The 11570-nt window shown below is 55.9% G+C and overlaps 5 protein-coding genes across 5 annotated transcripts; 1 reads left to right on the forward strand and 4 right to left on the reverse strand.

Moving 5' to 3' along the window:
- Positions 1 to 69: 69 nt before the first annotated feature.
- LTR77_009318 (uncharacterized protein) lies at positions 70 to 2065 on the reverse strand (the record flags this gene model as incomplete). Its single annotated transcript, XM_064806546.1, has 2 exons — positions 70 to 787; positions 858 to 2065. The coding sequence occupies 2 exons, from the start codon at positions 2063 to 2065 to the stop codon at positions 70 to 72; spliced, it is 1926 nt and encodes a 641-aa protein (XP_064655363.1).
- A 327-nt stretch (positions 2066 to 2392) lies between these two features.
- On the reverse strand, positions 2393 to 4360 carry LTR77_009319 (uncharacterized protein; the record flags this gene model as incomplete). The annotated part of the gene is made up of 2 exons (XM_064806547.1): positions 2393 to 3655; positions 3704 to 4360. The coding sequence occupies 2 exons, from the start codon at positions 4358 to 4360 to the stop codon at positions 2393 to 2395; spliced, it is 1920 nt and encodes a 639-aa protein (XP_064655364.1).
- Positions 4361 to 5274: 914 nt separating this feature from the next.
- LTR77_009320 (uncharacterized protein) lies at positions 5275 to 6882 on the forward strand (the record flags this gene model as incomplete). Its single annotated transcript, XM_064806548.1, has 3 exons — positions 5275 to 5830; positions 5880 to 6006; positions 6063 to 6882. 3 exons carry the CDS (start codon positions 5275 to 5277, stop codon positions 6880 to 6882), a joined length of 1503 nt encoding a protein of 500 aa, XP_064655365.1.
- A 208-nt stretch (positions 6883 to 7090) lies between these two features.
- On the reverse strand, positions 7091 to 7763 carry LTR77_009321 (uncharacterized protein; the record flags this gene model as incomplete). The annotated part of the gene is made up of 2 exons (XM_064806549.1): positions 7091 to 7519; positions 7578 to 7763. The coding sequence occupies 2 exons, from the start codon at positions 7761 to 7763 to the stop codon at positions 7091 to 7093; spliced, it is 615 nt and encodes a 204-aa protein (XP_064655366.1).
- Positions 7764 to 8328: 565 nt separating this feature from the next.
- On the reverse strand, positions 8329 to 11213 carry CCA1 (CCA tRNA nucleotidyltransferase, mitochondrial; the record flags this gene model as incomplete). Its single annotated transcript, XM_064806550.1, has 2 exons — positions 8329 to 9704; positions 9758 to 11213. 2 exons carry the CDS (start codon positions 11211 to 11213, stop codon positions 8329 to 8331), a joined length of 2832 nt encoding a protein of 943 aa, XP_064655367.1.
- Positions 11214 to 11570: the final 357 nt, after the last annotated feature.

An 11570-nucleotide genomic window follows, 5' to 3' on the forward strand; every position in this document is an offset into this window, starting at 1 on the left:
ATGTGGGTATCTATCAAGCCAACACCGCGCTTGCTATCACGAGCCAACCCATCCACCACCCTCCAGCGGTCAAGACGAAGTCTGCATTCCCTCCCCCTCCTCCTCCTCCCGATCCACAAGCACCTCCAAACTCCCCGTCCTCCTCCTCTGCAACCGCATCTCCAACCCCATCCCCTCCTTCGTCGACACCACCTCACTCGCCCGCCGCCCCGCAACCCCATCACCGAGTTTCTTCGCAATCTTCCACGCCTGCTTCATCAGCTCCGTCACTCCCGCGGCGTCTTCAGGAAGTTTCAATTTAGAGTCCATGTACGAGAAGAACGACGAGCTGTCCTCGCATTCGAGTATGCCGTCGGCGTTCTGCGCGATCAGTGCGAGGGCGAAGGCGAAGAGGTATTGTTTTTGGCTGGGGATGCAGAGCCAGATGTCCCACAGACGCATGAGCAGGGTTTCTGGCAGTGCGGACGAGAAGGCGGTGAAGAACCATTTCATCGGCACGGTGTGGCCGGGGAGAATACCGAGTTTGTCCATGTGGTTGTGGAGTAGAGGTAAATGCTCTTTGACGTATTGTCGGAGTAAGGCGTTGTCGGCTAAAGGAGAGATCATGGCGTCTGTGCGGGAGAAGTAGTCGGGCGGGAAGAAGTTCTCGACGATGTTGCAGAGGACCCAGAAGGCGTCTTCTTCGGACGGGATGGCGAGGAGCAGGTAGCCGGCGATGGTGTTGAGGCCTTGGGTGTAGCCTAGGTTGGGGTATTTGGCTACGAAGGCTACGAGGAGGTCTTTCAATCTACGGCACATGTCAGCATAGTGCTTGGACGGAGGCAGAGCGAGTTGAAAAGAGCACAGCAGTGACTTACCTCTGAAATCCTTTCCCAGAATAAAAGTCATACTTCGTCGTCAACGTCCGCGGCACATCCTTCAAAATCGCCTCCATCTCCTCCTCCTCATCGTCATTTTCCCCCAAATTGAGATAATGCTCATAATCCTCTGGCTGCATCATCGCCTGCGTATTCGACAACTCCATCCACAACGGATGCCGCAGCTTCATCGGTATACCGCCTATGACAAGCCGCGTGAGCGTCTCCATCTTCTGTCGTCCAGCGCTGCCTTCCTGGCCGAATCGAGAGGCGCCGATGAGTTCGCCGCCGTTGGGGTCTTCGCCATTTTGGGGCCGCAGCTCGACGAGTTTGAGGATGAATTTGTTCCACTCGGCTTCTTGCGGGTCGTCGGCGTGGTTGGAGAGGGTGGGCGGGAGTTGGTCGGGGTCGTGGCGGGTTTCCATCTCTACAGGAAGCCTATTCCGGAGGGAGTCTGTCCGCTTGGGATGGCTGGCGCCGAAGATGTTGTTGATGCTGGCTGTCCAAGTGTTGCCGCTGTCGATACTCCGGATGCTTTGCGTGTCTATTGATTTGGGTCTTTCTGAATGTCTTCGTGGCCGGGAAGGCTCTCGTGATGTAGCATTTGATATTGGCAAAGGCACAGGCGCAGGCTTCGCTTTGGCTTTCTTAATAGTCCCGCCGCCAAATAACTTCGTAATGCCTTTCGCTGGTGCCGCAGCTGTGTTTTGAGTGGACTTTGAGATGCGAGACTCGCCACTATCAGAAGTCACAGACTCAGCAACACTCGGCGGCCCTAGATCTTCAGACGCAGTGGCAAGTGACAACCGTCTCCGCTCCGCCTGCTTGGCCCTCGACGCAGTCTCCGAAATCCTCTGTCGCGGGACTTTGTACTCCTCAGCGAGACGAGTGAGAGCCGTGATATGCGCGTCCCTCTCCGCGAGCATAGTGGAAAGCCGCTTGACCAGCTCTACCGCGCCATGGTGGTCGATCAGATTCTGCAGCACAGGATTGGGCGCCGCGGACAGAGATTGCGGGTCGTTGGCATCGATTGCGTTGTTCTCGTCAAACATGGATGGTCCAGCCCGGTCCAGCAGGCCATGGAGTGGTACATTGGAGGGCTCTTCGACAGGGAGTGAGGCCTCTGAAGGGTCCGGGAAAGAGGTGAAAGAGGCGGTGTCGTCGAGTACCAGAGGTCGGCGGCTCGATTGCCTGCTCAATTCGCCCATGGTGTATTCAGAACCCTTACATAGTGGTGTTGTTGATGTCGATGAGAGTTTGATATTTGTGGTGGCGTTGAAGTCGAGAAACGAAAGGAGCTAGACTGGGGATCCTTGCTCGTGGGCGATTGCTACGATACAAACCCCGTCACGACTTGATTCTTCACAGTACTGTAGAAGGCGAGCCATCGAATCTGCGAAGGAGGAAATGCACGCGAAACGTTGGGTGTAGTAGCAGTTGCTGGACATGTCAATCTCGTTTCAAAGAAGACTCTGTAATCAATCTAGCGCTAAACAACACGCTCGAACGCAACACACCACCATCAACCACAGCAATCACAGCTGCGCCCCAGCACCACCCAACTTCTTCACACAAAAGGAACCAAAGTACTGATTCAACGCATCCACCGTCCCACTCCCATGCACCAGCTTCACCACACACCCCACATACCCATCCGGCCTCACCACCACCACACCCCCCTCATCCTCCGGCAACCCCATCTTCGCATGCGCCGCCGCCTTCGCATTCGGCGCCCGCTGGTCCCAGATATCGTCCGCGTAGACGTGGTCCCAGTACCGCACCAGCGTCTCCGGGAGCATTTCGTGTATTTCAATGTCCGGGCGATGCGCGTTGAAGATGGTGCAGACGGTGAAGAAGTGGCTGTGCGGGAGGTGACGTTCGTGGTAGTCGACGCTGTCGACGTCCGGGCGGGTGTAGGCGGAGTAGAAGGAGGATTTCTTCGAGAGGTTGTAGGCAAAGTCCGCTACGGCGTTCTTTGTGACTGAGGGCTTGCCGGCGAAAAGGTAGATGCGGTAGGAGCCGTTGAGCGGAACTTCCTGCTCGAGGTGCACGACGTTGGCGTCCGCAACGCGAGTGACGGTTGCGGGGGTCATGATGCGGCCTGTTCGGGCTTTCGTGCGGCCTTTGGCGGGGGAGAGGAAGAGGGAGTGTTGGGCTGGGTGGGACTCGGACCAGTTGAAGATGTTGGGGTCGTAGGCTACGCCGTAGCCGGAGGTAAATTCGCAGGACTCTTTGAACATCTTGACGAATTCGTTGTCTTGATGTTCCTCCTTGTCAGTGTTCTTGGTGGCGTCCTGGACTTCTCCCGCTGAAGGCTGGCGGGCGGAGAACAGCTTTGCGTACCGCGAGTCGAAGTTGAGCAGGTTCTCGGCGATCAGCTTCCTCTCAGACTCGTAAGACTTCAATATCGAGCGGTCTGCGAAGCCGCTTTCGACGTGATGAATCTTCCACGCCAGGTTCTGAGCATCGAGGAAAGCGGTGTTCATGCCCTGGCCAGCTTTGGGGGAGTGCGTATGGCAGCAATCACCACCCATGAAGACTCTCTCGTCAAGCGTGTAGCGATCTGCAATGCCTTGGCCGATAGGGTAGACAGAGTACCATTCTATTCGGTCCCACTCGATCCAGTAGGGTGCGAATATCCGCTTAGCAGCAGCCTGCACCTCCTCCGTGGTGGCGGTCTTCCGAGGGTCCCAATCGGAGTCAGTCGACGTCGCTATCTGAATGTACAGCCGGACCATATTGGCTTCTCGTGGTATCACCATTACAGAGCCAGCGTCCGAGTGGATGGTGCATTTCATCTGGTTGAAGTCAGTAGCTGCGGTACTTGAGAATTGAAGAACACTGACCTTGATATCAGGGAAGTTTGTCCGCACAACACCGTCCATGACACCCCATACGTTCGCGATAGGATCCTTGTGCGTGATCTTGACTCCCAGCTGCTCTCGTACAAAGCTCCGTGCGCCCTCACCGCTGAACAAATACTTCGTCCGCACCGTCTCCGACTCATGCCCATCAACATGCCCCAAGCTGACCTGCACCGGATACTCCTTGTCTTTCCCATCGTTCTCGAACCCTATCACCCTCCAAGGCCGCTGGATACGTACGTCGTTCTTGTTCAGGTCTGCGATGAACACTCGCTCGATCAAGCCTTGGTGTAGTAGCGTCGTGAATGGGTACCTCGCATCAATGAAGCTCGGACATGACGGCCAAGTTCCAGTCCTGTGGATGCCGCTGCCGTTCTGTCGGGGGTCCCAGAAGGCCACTTCAAACACTTTCGCAGGACCATTTGCCATGATCGCGCGCTTGAGGCCCATGTTTCGTAGCAGATCTAGGGATCGCGGCTGGATACCGTCTGCGCGTCCGGTCACGGTTGGCTCCGGCCGCATGTCGATGTGCTTGATCTTGTAGCCCCATCTCGCCAGACATGTCGAGAGAAGCAACCCGACTGGTCCCGCGCCGATGATGACGATGTCGTACTTGTCCATCTTAGGACCGGTGGCCATCTTGAGAGGAAGTAGGATAACTAGGAAGGATGTAGAAGGGGGGCTCCCAGCCTAGATGCAATACTTCTACGATCTTTCCAAGAAGACAAACCAATGGATGAAAAACGGTATACAAACGCGTCCGTCCCAAGAGGTGTGAGAGATGACCAGTAGCTCCATACTGGCGAGACGACATGACCTACCTTATACACCCACTCTCCCGCGAAGTAGCTCACGCGCTTGCCCACGGCTGATGGATCGGGCAGACGTATTTCTTAAGAACAAAAGTACCTTGTCCAGTATCCGGGGGGTTGGCGTGGATGTCGACCCCACCGTGCCGCCCTCACGTCACCCCGGATGCTGCAATCGGCAGCTTCTTCGCTGATCTTTGCATCTGTTCCAGCTCCGTGGGCGCCGGGATATCGCCTTGTTTTGCTACTTGAATAATGCGAGACGGGGCTTCCGCTGCGATCCGTGAGTGGGCTGCTGATGATGCTGAGATGGAGTTGACGGTGCAAAGTCAAGACTGTGGCAAGTGAAGACGGGACGGAAGACTTCCTTCCCGATTGGGTGATTGCTTTGGACCTCACCTCCTCCGATCAACCACACGGTCAAAGGTAAAGACCTCGGCTGATCGTAGTCTGGTTCCAGTAAGTTGGAACGCGGCCGTAGGTACAAGCTACATGTTTCATCGGTGTCAAAGAGCTCTCAATCGGTGCACCTGAGCGGCATCTAGTGTACTCGTACCTTTAGGTATTCTCCTTCCATGCACCCTCTCCTCCAAAGCATTGCCAGGAACTCCGACCATTTAGATAGCTCGACGGCCACTTGAAAGACGTCCTGGGCTGTCTAGAACTCCATCGTAGTGGCATAGTTGTCTAGAGCTATCTGCTGTAGGACAGATACACCCGCGGATCCCTCCATCTGCTCATACAATGGGCGTGGCACTGCCAATCCTCAGCCCCTACGGCAATCTCCAATGGCAGTGGCTTCTTCCATTCGGCCTCATCGCAGCATTACTCGGCTACATAATCTATCAACGCCTCCTCCACCCCCTCTCCTCCACCCCCGGCCCGTTCACCGCCAGCCTCTCCCGCCTATGGATCACCAAGCACTCCTGGGACGGCGACATGAACACGCAACTCATCTCCCTCCATGCCGCGCACGGCTCCTTAATCCGCACAGCTCCCAACGAAGTCTCCGTTTCCTCCATCCCAGCGATTAAAAAGATCTACGCGCCGGGCACGAAGTTTTACAAAAGCGATTGGTACTCTGTCTGGCAAGGACATCGCAAGTTTGATCTTTTCGCCGAGCGGGACGAGCGGATCCATGGCGAGCAGAGGCGCTTGGTTAGTCGGGCGTACTCGATGGATGCGCTGAGGGATCTGGAGCCGTTTGTGGATGATGCCGTGGGAGCGTTTATGGAGGCGATGGAGGAGCGGGTCGGGAGGGTAGTCGATATGGGCAATTGGGTGCAATTGTTCGCGTTCGGTATGTCACTCAGATCCAGGCAGAAGCACAATTCTGACGCGGTGCGCAGACGTAATCGGCGAAGTCTCCTTCAGCAAACGCTTCGGCTTCATGGACGCCGGCCGCGACGACGGTAGCTTCGCCCAAATCGAAGGCGCCCTCAAATCCGCCGCCTGGCTCGGCCAGATCCCCGCCATGTAAGCCCTCCCCTGACCCCCTCCCTAACCCGGCCCCTCACACCTTTACCTCCCAGCTACTGGCTCCACGACCGCCTCATGCCCTACATCGGCAACCACCTCGGAATCACCGCCCGCCACGGCACCCTCCGCGCCTTTGCCGCGCGCGAAGTCGCGTCCCGCAAGAGTCGAACCGACAGCAGTAACCGCGACATCCTGTCCAAACTCTTCGCCACCCAAAAAGAAAAGCCGTACGAAATGGACGAGAACGCCGTAACGAGCATGGCGACGTCGAATATCTTCGCCGGCTCAGATACGACTGCAATTTCGACGCGGGCGATTATTTATTACTTACTCAAGAACCCCGAGGCGAAGCGGAAGTTGGTGGAGGAGATTGACGGAGTGAAGAAGAAGGGGAAGCTGAGCGATCCCGTCAAATTGGCGGAGGCGGATGCGATGCCGTATCTTCAGGCTGTCATGTATGAGGCGCTGCGGCTGCATCCGGCGGTTGGCATGACGCTTCCGCGTGTGGTGCCAGCGGATGGGTTCGAGGTGGATGGGACGTATCTCCCTGCTGGGACGGTTATTGGCGCTAATCCGTGGGTCGTGCATCGGGATAAGTCGGTGTACGGGGAGGATGTCGATGCGTTCAGGCCGGAGCGGTGGTTGAAGGAGGATAATGGCGACATGCACCGGTTCTTCTTCGCTTTTGGCGCTGGCTCGAGGATGTGTCTTGGACGAAACATTTCGTGGCTTGAGATGAGCAAGCTGATTCCGACGCTGTTCTTGCGGTATAATTTGGAGCTGGACGAGCCCGAGAAGGAGTGGAGCATGAAGTGCTGGTGGTTCGTGATGCAGACGGGTGTGAATGTGCGATTAACTCGGCGGCATTACTAAATCTCAATGGGATAAGTGTATCGGATCTAACGATCATGAAGTCATCTTCTCATACCCGGTCTCAGGTCCATATTCATAGCTCTCGACGTCATCCGCGTATCACCCAAACATCCACACGGAGTGTATTTGCATACTCCAGGCGCCCTCGACACCATCATCCCGACTCTATACCACCCCACCAAAACTCCCCTCTTCGTACCATCTCCTCCTACATAGGCATCCTCCTCATCTCCTCCACCGTCCAGTACTTCCGCATATTCTCCGCCCCCAACTCCCTAACCTCCTCATCCAAATGCTCCCAAAGCACCCCTCCAAACCCATCCATCACCTCCCTCAACTCCCCCATCCGCAAATCCCTCTCCCCTCGCCGACACGCCGCAATATACGCCTCGAAAACGTCCAACCCGTCGTGGATCTTCTTATGCTGTGTGAGGAGCTGCATTTCCTTTTTGAAGACGGGCATCTTTTTAGCGAGCACGGGGAAAATGTGCTGTTCTTCTATATTGTGGTGCAGCGTCAAATGTGAGACGAAGGATTCGGCGGTGGAGAGGAATTGCTTTATCGACATGTTGCTGGGGCGTTTGCCGGAGGAGGCGGCGGTGTAGAGGAGGTTCCAGGTTTGGCGGAAGTTCTCGTGCTGTGTCACTCCTTATCAGCAAGGACTCAATGGCAGGAGGGGTAACAGAGGGACGGACGAAGTAGTTCATATGCTCAGCCATATGATTGTACTTCCTAAACTCCTCTTTGCTCAACTTCGGCAGCGCTTTCGCCTCTTCCTCCTTCTGCACCTCTTCTTGTCGTGGACCGGTACATTGGGGTAGCCCTTCCTCTGCCATCTCTTTAAAGGCGCCTTCAGGCGGGTCCATACCGTTGGTCGCCATGTTGTTGAAGTGGTTGTTGAGATTCCGGCACGTAGAAGCGAGCGAGCGACTATGGAGGATATTGTGGGAATGAGCGAGGGTTGTCGAACGTCTTATGTTTGATATCAAAAGGCCTGAAAGCAGGACTCGAAGCATTGGGTTGGGCCATTGCGAAGGTGGTTGTAGAGATAGAAGATAAATGCCGTTAATTGCCTTGCCCTGTGGCGGCGAGCTTACGGAAGCGTGTCTCGGGAGGCGGACGGACGGGTGTGGTGATCTTCCAGGTGCCGAAGAACATTCACATGCCTCAATGCCTGATGGTTACCAGAGATACATGAGAGGTAGAGGGAATCTCCTCAAATCGTAGCAGATCCGGTACGTGAGATTCTGCAGACACTCGAACTTCTTCGAGCGAGTCAGAGACCCTCCGCCCTCGTACAACCTACCCCCTCGGTCCTAGGTAATCCCCAAGGCAGTTCCACAGTAGCAGATTGGGAGGATAGAAATCTGAGAACACTGCACTTCTTCGAAGAAGCCTCCGCCCTACTACACCGAGCTGCATGCACTTATCCGAGATATGTCTTGATTAAGCTGCACGCCCTTCCTCATCCCCCATACCCTCGAACAACCCCTTCAGCTTCGGCTCCACCTCAACAAGCACCCCCCACTCCCTCTCCCACTCCACACCTTGCCCCAGCACAGCACACCTCAACACCTCCACCACCTCCCTGATCTCCTTCTTCAACCCCTCCAGTCCCTCCTCGCCCCCACCAGTTTTCCTCTCAACGTCAACCACCCGAATCCAAGCCCCAGTAACGCCCCTCAAAACCTCCCCCCTCCACACCCCCATCCTAGCCCACCCCATCAGCACCACCACTCTCAAACACCTTAGCGCCTCCAGCATAACAACCCTCCATCTCTCCTCCCCCGGCGCAGCGAGCGGATGCGTAAGCGTGGCGGTGAGGGTGGGGAGGACGTATTTCAGATGCTTGACGCTTTCGATGCCGAGGTCGCGGAGTATCAGGGAGGTGTGGCGATAGAGGCGGGCGGCGAGGCGGGGGAACGTTGGGGCGGGGCAGAGAGAGAAGGTGTGGAGGGGCCCGGAGCGGAGGAGGCGGTCGAGGGATTTGGTGCGTAGGTCGTGGGGCGGTTGCGATGGGAGAGGTGTGGGTGCCGCGGGAGCGGTAGACGCAGGTTCGGGGAAGCGGAGGCGGGACAGTGTGAGCAGAGCTGGATACGCTTCGCCCAGCAATTTTACGGAGTCTTCTTCTGGTGTGAGAGTTGGGATGTAAGTGAGACAAGGCATCAGGGCCTCCTCGAATACCTCTCCCAGCCCTGTCTTCTTGAGCAAAGCCGGCGGTGTCACGAGCAAGACTTGCTGCACGAGCTTCACGCCCAAGGTCTTGTACCGCACCTCCCAGTCGTCTACCAGCGTCAAGAGAGGCGGGATCAGCAGATGCCAGACTCCTTCCACCTCCTTGGTATCGAGAGCAGCTACACACCAGCGTAGCTGATCTAGGGCATAAGGATCGTTCTTCCACGGCCGGGTGACAGAGTCATCGAAGCTCTCATTCGTCATCTTCTTCGGCAGAACGGTAGTGGTGTTCTTCCGCCCTGTATCCGTCACACTAGTCGGCTTGGTCTTGAGGAACAGCGGGCGGATGGTAAGCTTGAGGAAATGGTGAAGGAAGGAGGAGGAGAGCTCACCTCCGTTCTGCTTCGACTTTTCGTGTTGCAGATGCTGCTGAACTTCTTCGATCGCGTCCTTTGAACTGGCCGTGTCTGGGTTGCGTAGTTGGTACGCCATCACGACGTCCAGAGCATCTTTCATCCACGGGCCGGGCGATGTGTTGAGCGCTTTGGCGAGAGCCTTGCCGTCGAGAAGGGGCTTGAAGGTGTGGGCTTCGAGGATGCCAAGCTGTTGGAGATGGAGCGTGAAGGTCTGGTATTTCTTCTCGATCGCTGTGACATGTGTTAGTGCTGCACTGCCAGTGAAAAATGGTGGTCGTGCATACCTTCAGCATCGCTGGTCTCCTGCGCCACCTCGACCAGCATGGCGTAGGTCGCCTGGGTTCTCCAGCTCGAGCCCCATCCTCGGATAGCCATACCCAGTGTATCCCTCGCTGCCGCCGCTGAGTTCTGGTCCACCATGTCCCGCATCTGCCGTCGCCTATGCTGGTAGCACTGATGTACGACCTCGGAAATCTCGGACTGATGACGCAGAGACGAGGCGATGATATCGCAGACCTTGTTCGTCGACTTGATACCTTCTCTTGCTACTTGCGCAGCAATCGGAGGTGGAGCCTTGCGCCCTGGCTCTGGAGGCTCGGGTTGCGGAGCGTCATTGTAAGGTACCATTGCTGCGATCTGCCAGGCCAGGAAGCGATCCTCGTTATCTTTGACCAAGACCTCAGGCATGACCGACTCGCCATTGAGCGTATCGCGAAGACAGTCAATGACGGCTTGCCATCCCCTGGTTTCTGGCGTATAGGCGTCTTCAGGCTCGATAGTAGGGTCCGAGAAGATGGTGTCGTACAGATCAAGCGAGTAGATCAGCCGCATGGCCTCGTGCGGGTCTGGCCCTCGCAATGCCTTTTCCAGCTCGATACCAACCCTTTCCCTGCTGATCTTCCTGCGTAAAGCGTCCTTGATTTCGGAGTCACGCATCGCCTTCAGTGCTTTCGCATCGATCTTGTAGCCCAGCCGACTTGCGAAGCGGATCAATCTTAGAACTCTCAATGGATCGTCTTTGAACGTCTGGTATGGCTCCAACGGAGTCCGGATGATTTTCGCCTTCATGTCATCGTGTCCGCGTCCAGTGAAGTCTTCGATTTGTGTGGTGTTTATATTATAAAACATGGCGTTCACGGTGGCATCTCGGCGCAGTGCATCCTCTTCGGGGGTACCAAACTCCATGGCAGGGTTTCTCGAATCGTCAGTGTAGGTCTCCTTCCTCAAGTTTACCAGGTCAATATCCAGGCCCATGATCTTGGTCGTGACAGTCTCGAGGTGCTTCGACTTCTCCGGGTTCGCCTCAATCTTGTGCAGCCCGCCTACAACCTTGGACTTGTCTGCGCTTCCAGCCTTCTGGTTCTGCTTGTCCGTAGTCGCCACGCCTTCAAGTCCATACTTCTCAGGGTTGCCGGGAATCTCCAGATACTCCTTGAGGCGAAGGCCGAACTGGTAGCCGGTCATTTTGTTGATGGCAAGATCAATATCGTGGCTAGGGACGCCTAGCAGCTTGTCACGAACCCATCCGCCTGTGAAGCGAAGGACAATCTTCTCGTTCGCAAGTTCGGGGGGAAGCTTGACCTGATTTTCTGGGTCCGGCGAGTTTGGGTTTTCGTCGATGTACTTTGCCACGTCGAGGAGGAGAGTCCGCAGAGTGGCTTCTACGGGTGTCAGTTCCAGCTCCTTAGATGGTGACGTAGTTTCGTCATCCTCCACTTCCTGGATGAGTGCTGGTGCCATCTTGCTTGCAGAGAATGGCTGGGCTTGAATGGGTGCTGGAGGGCTGCTCAGCTTCCTTCGTTTTCGTCCTTCAGGTGATGCCGTGACCCTTCGGACTGTTGACATGTAAGAGCAAGCCCGACATTGGGTACGTGAAGCGAGCTGGAGGGGTCTGCTTCGTAGCTTGAATGTTTCTGCTGCACAATGACTCAACCTTTGACGGAGTAGGAGCATTCACTGGTTGGTATGGTTGATCTGTGAGATCAAAGCAGACTGTAATGAAGTTGATTTGTGTTGATGAGACTCGTAGTATTTGGCCGTGTCGTTGACTGGTCAAAGGGCGAAGATATGCCTTCGATGTTGTTCTCTTCGCGGTCT

Source organism: Saxophila tyrrhenica (assembly GCF_035928015.1).
Source record: "Saxophila tyrrhenica strain CCFEE 5935 chromosome Unknown scaffold_17, whole genome shotgun sequence".
Classification (NCBI taxonomy): domain Eukaryota; kingdom Fungi; phylum Ascomycota; class Dothideomycetes; order Mycosphaerellales; family Extremaceae; genus Saxophila; species Saxophila tyrrhenica.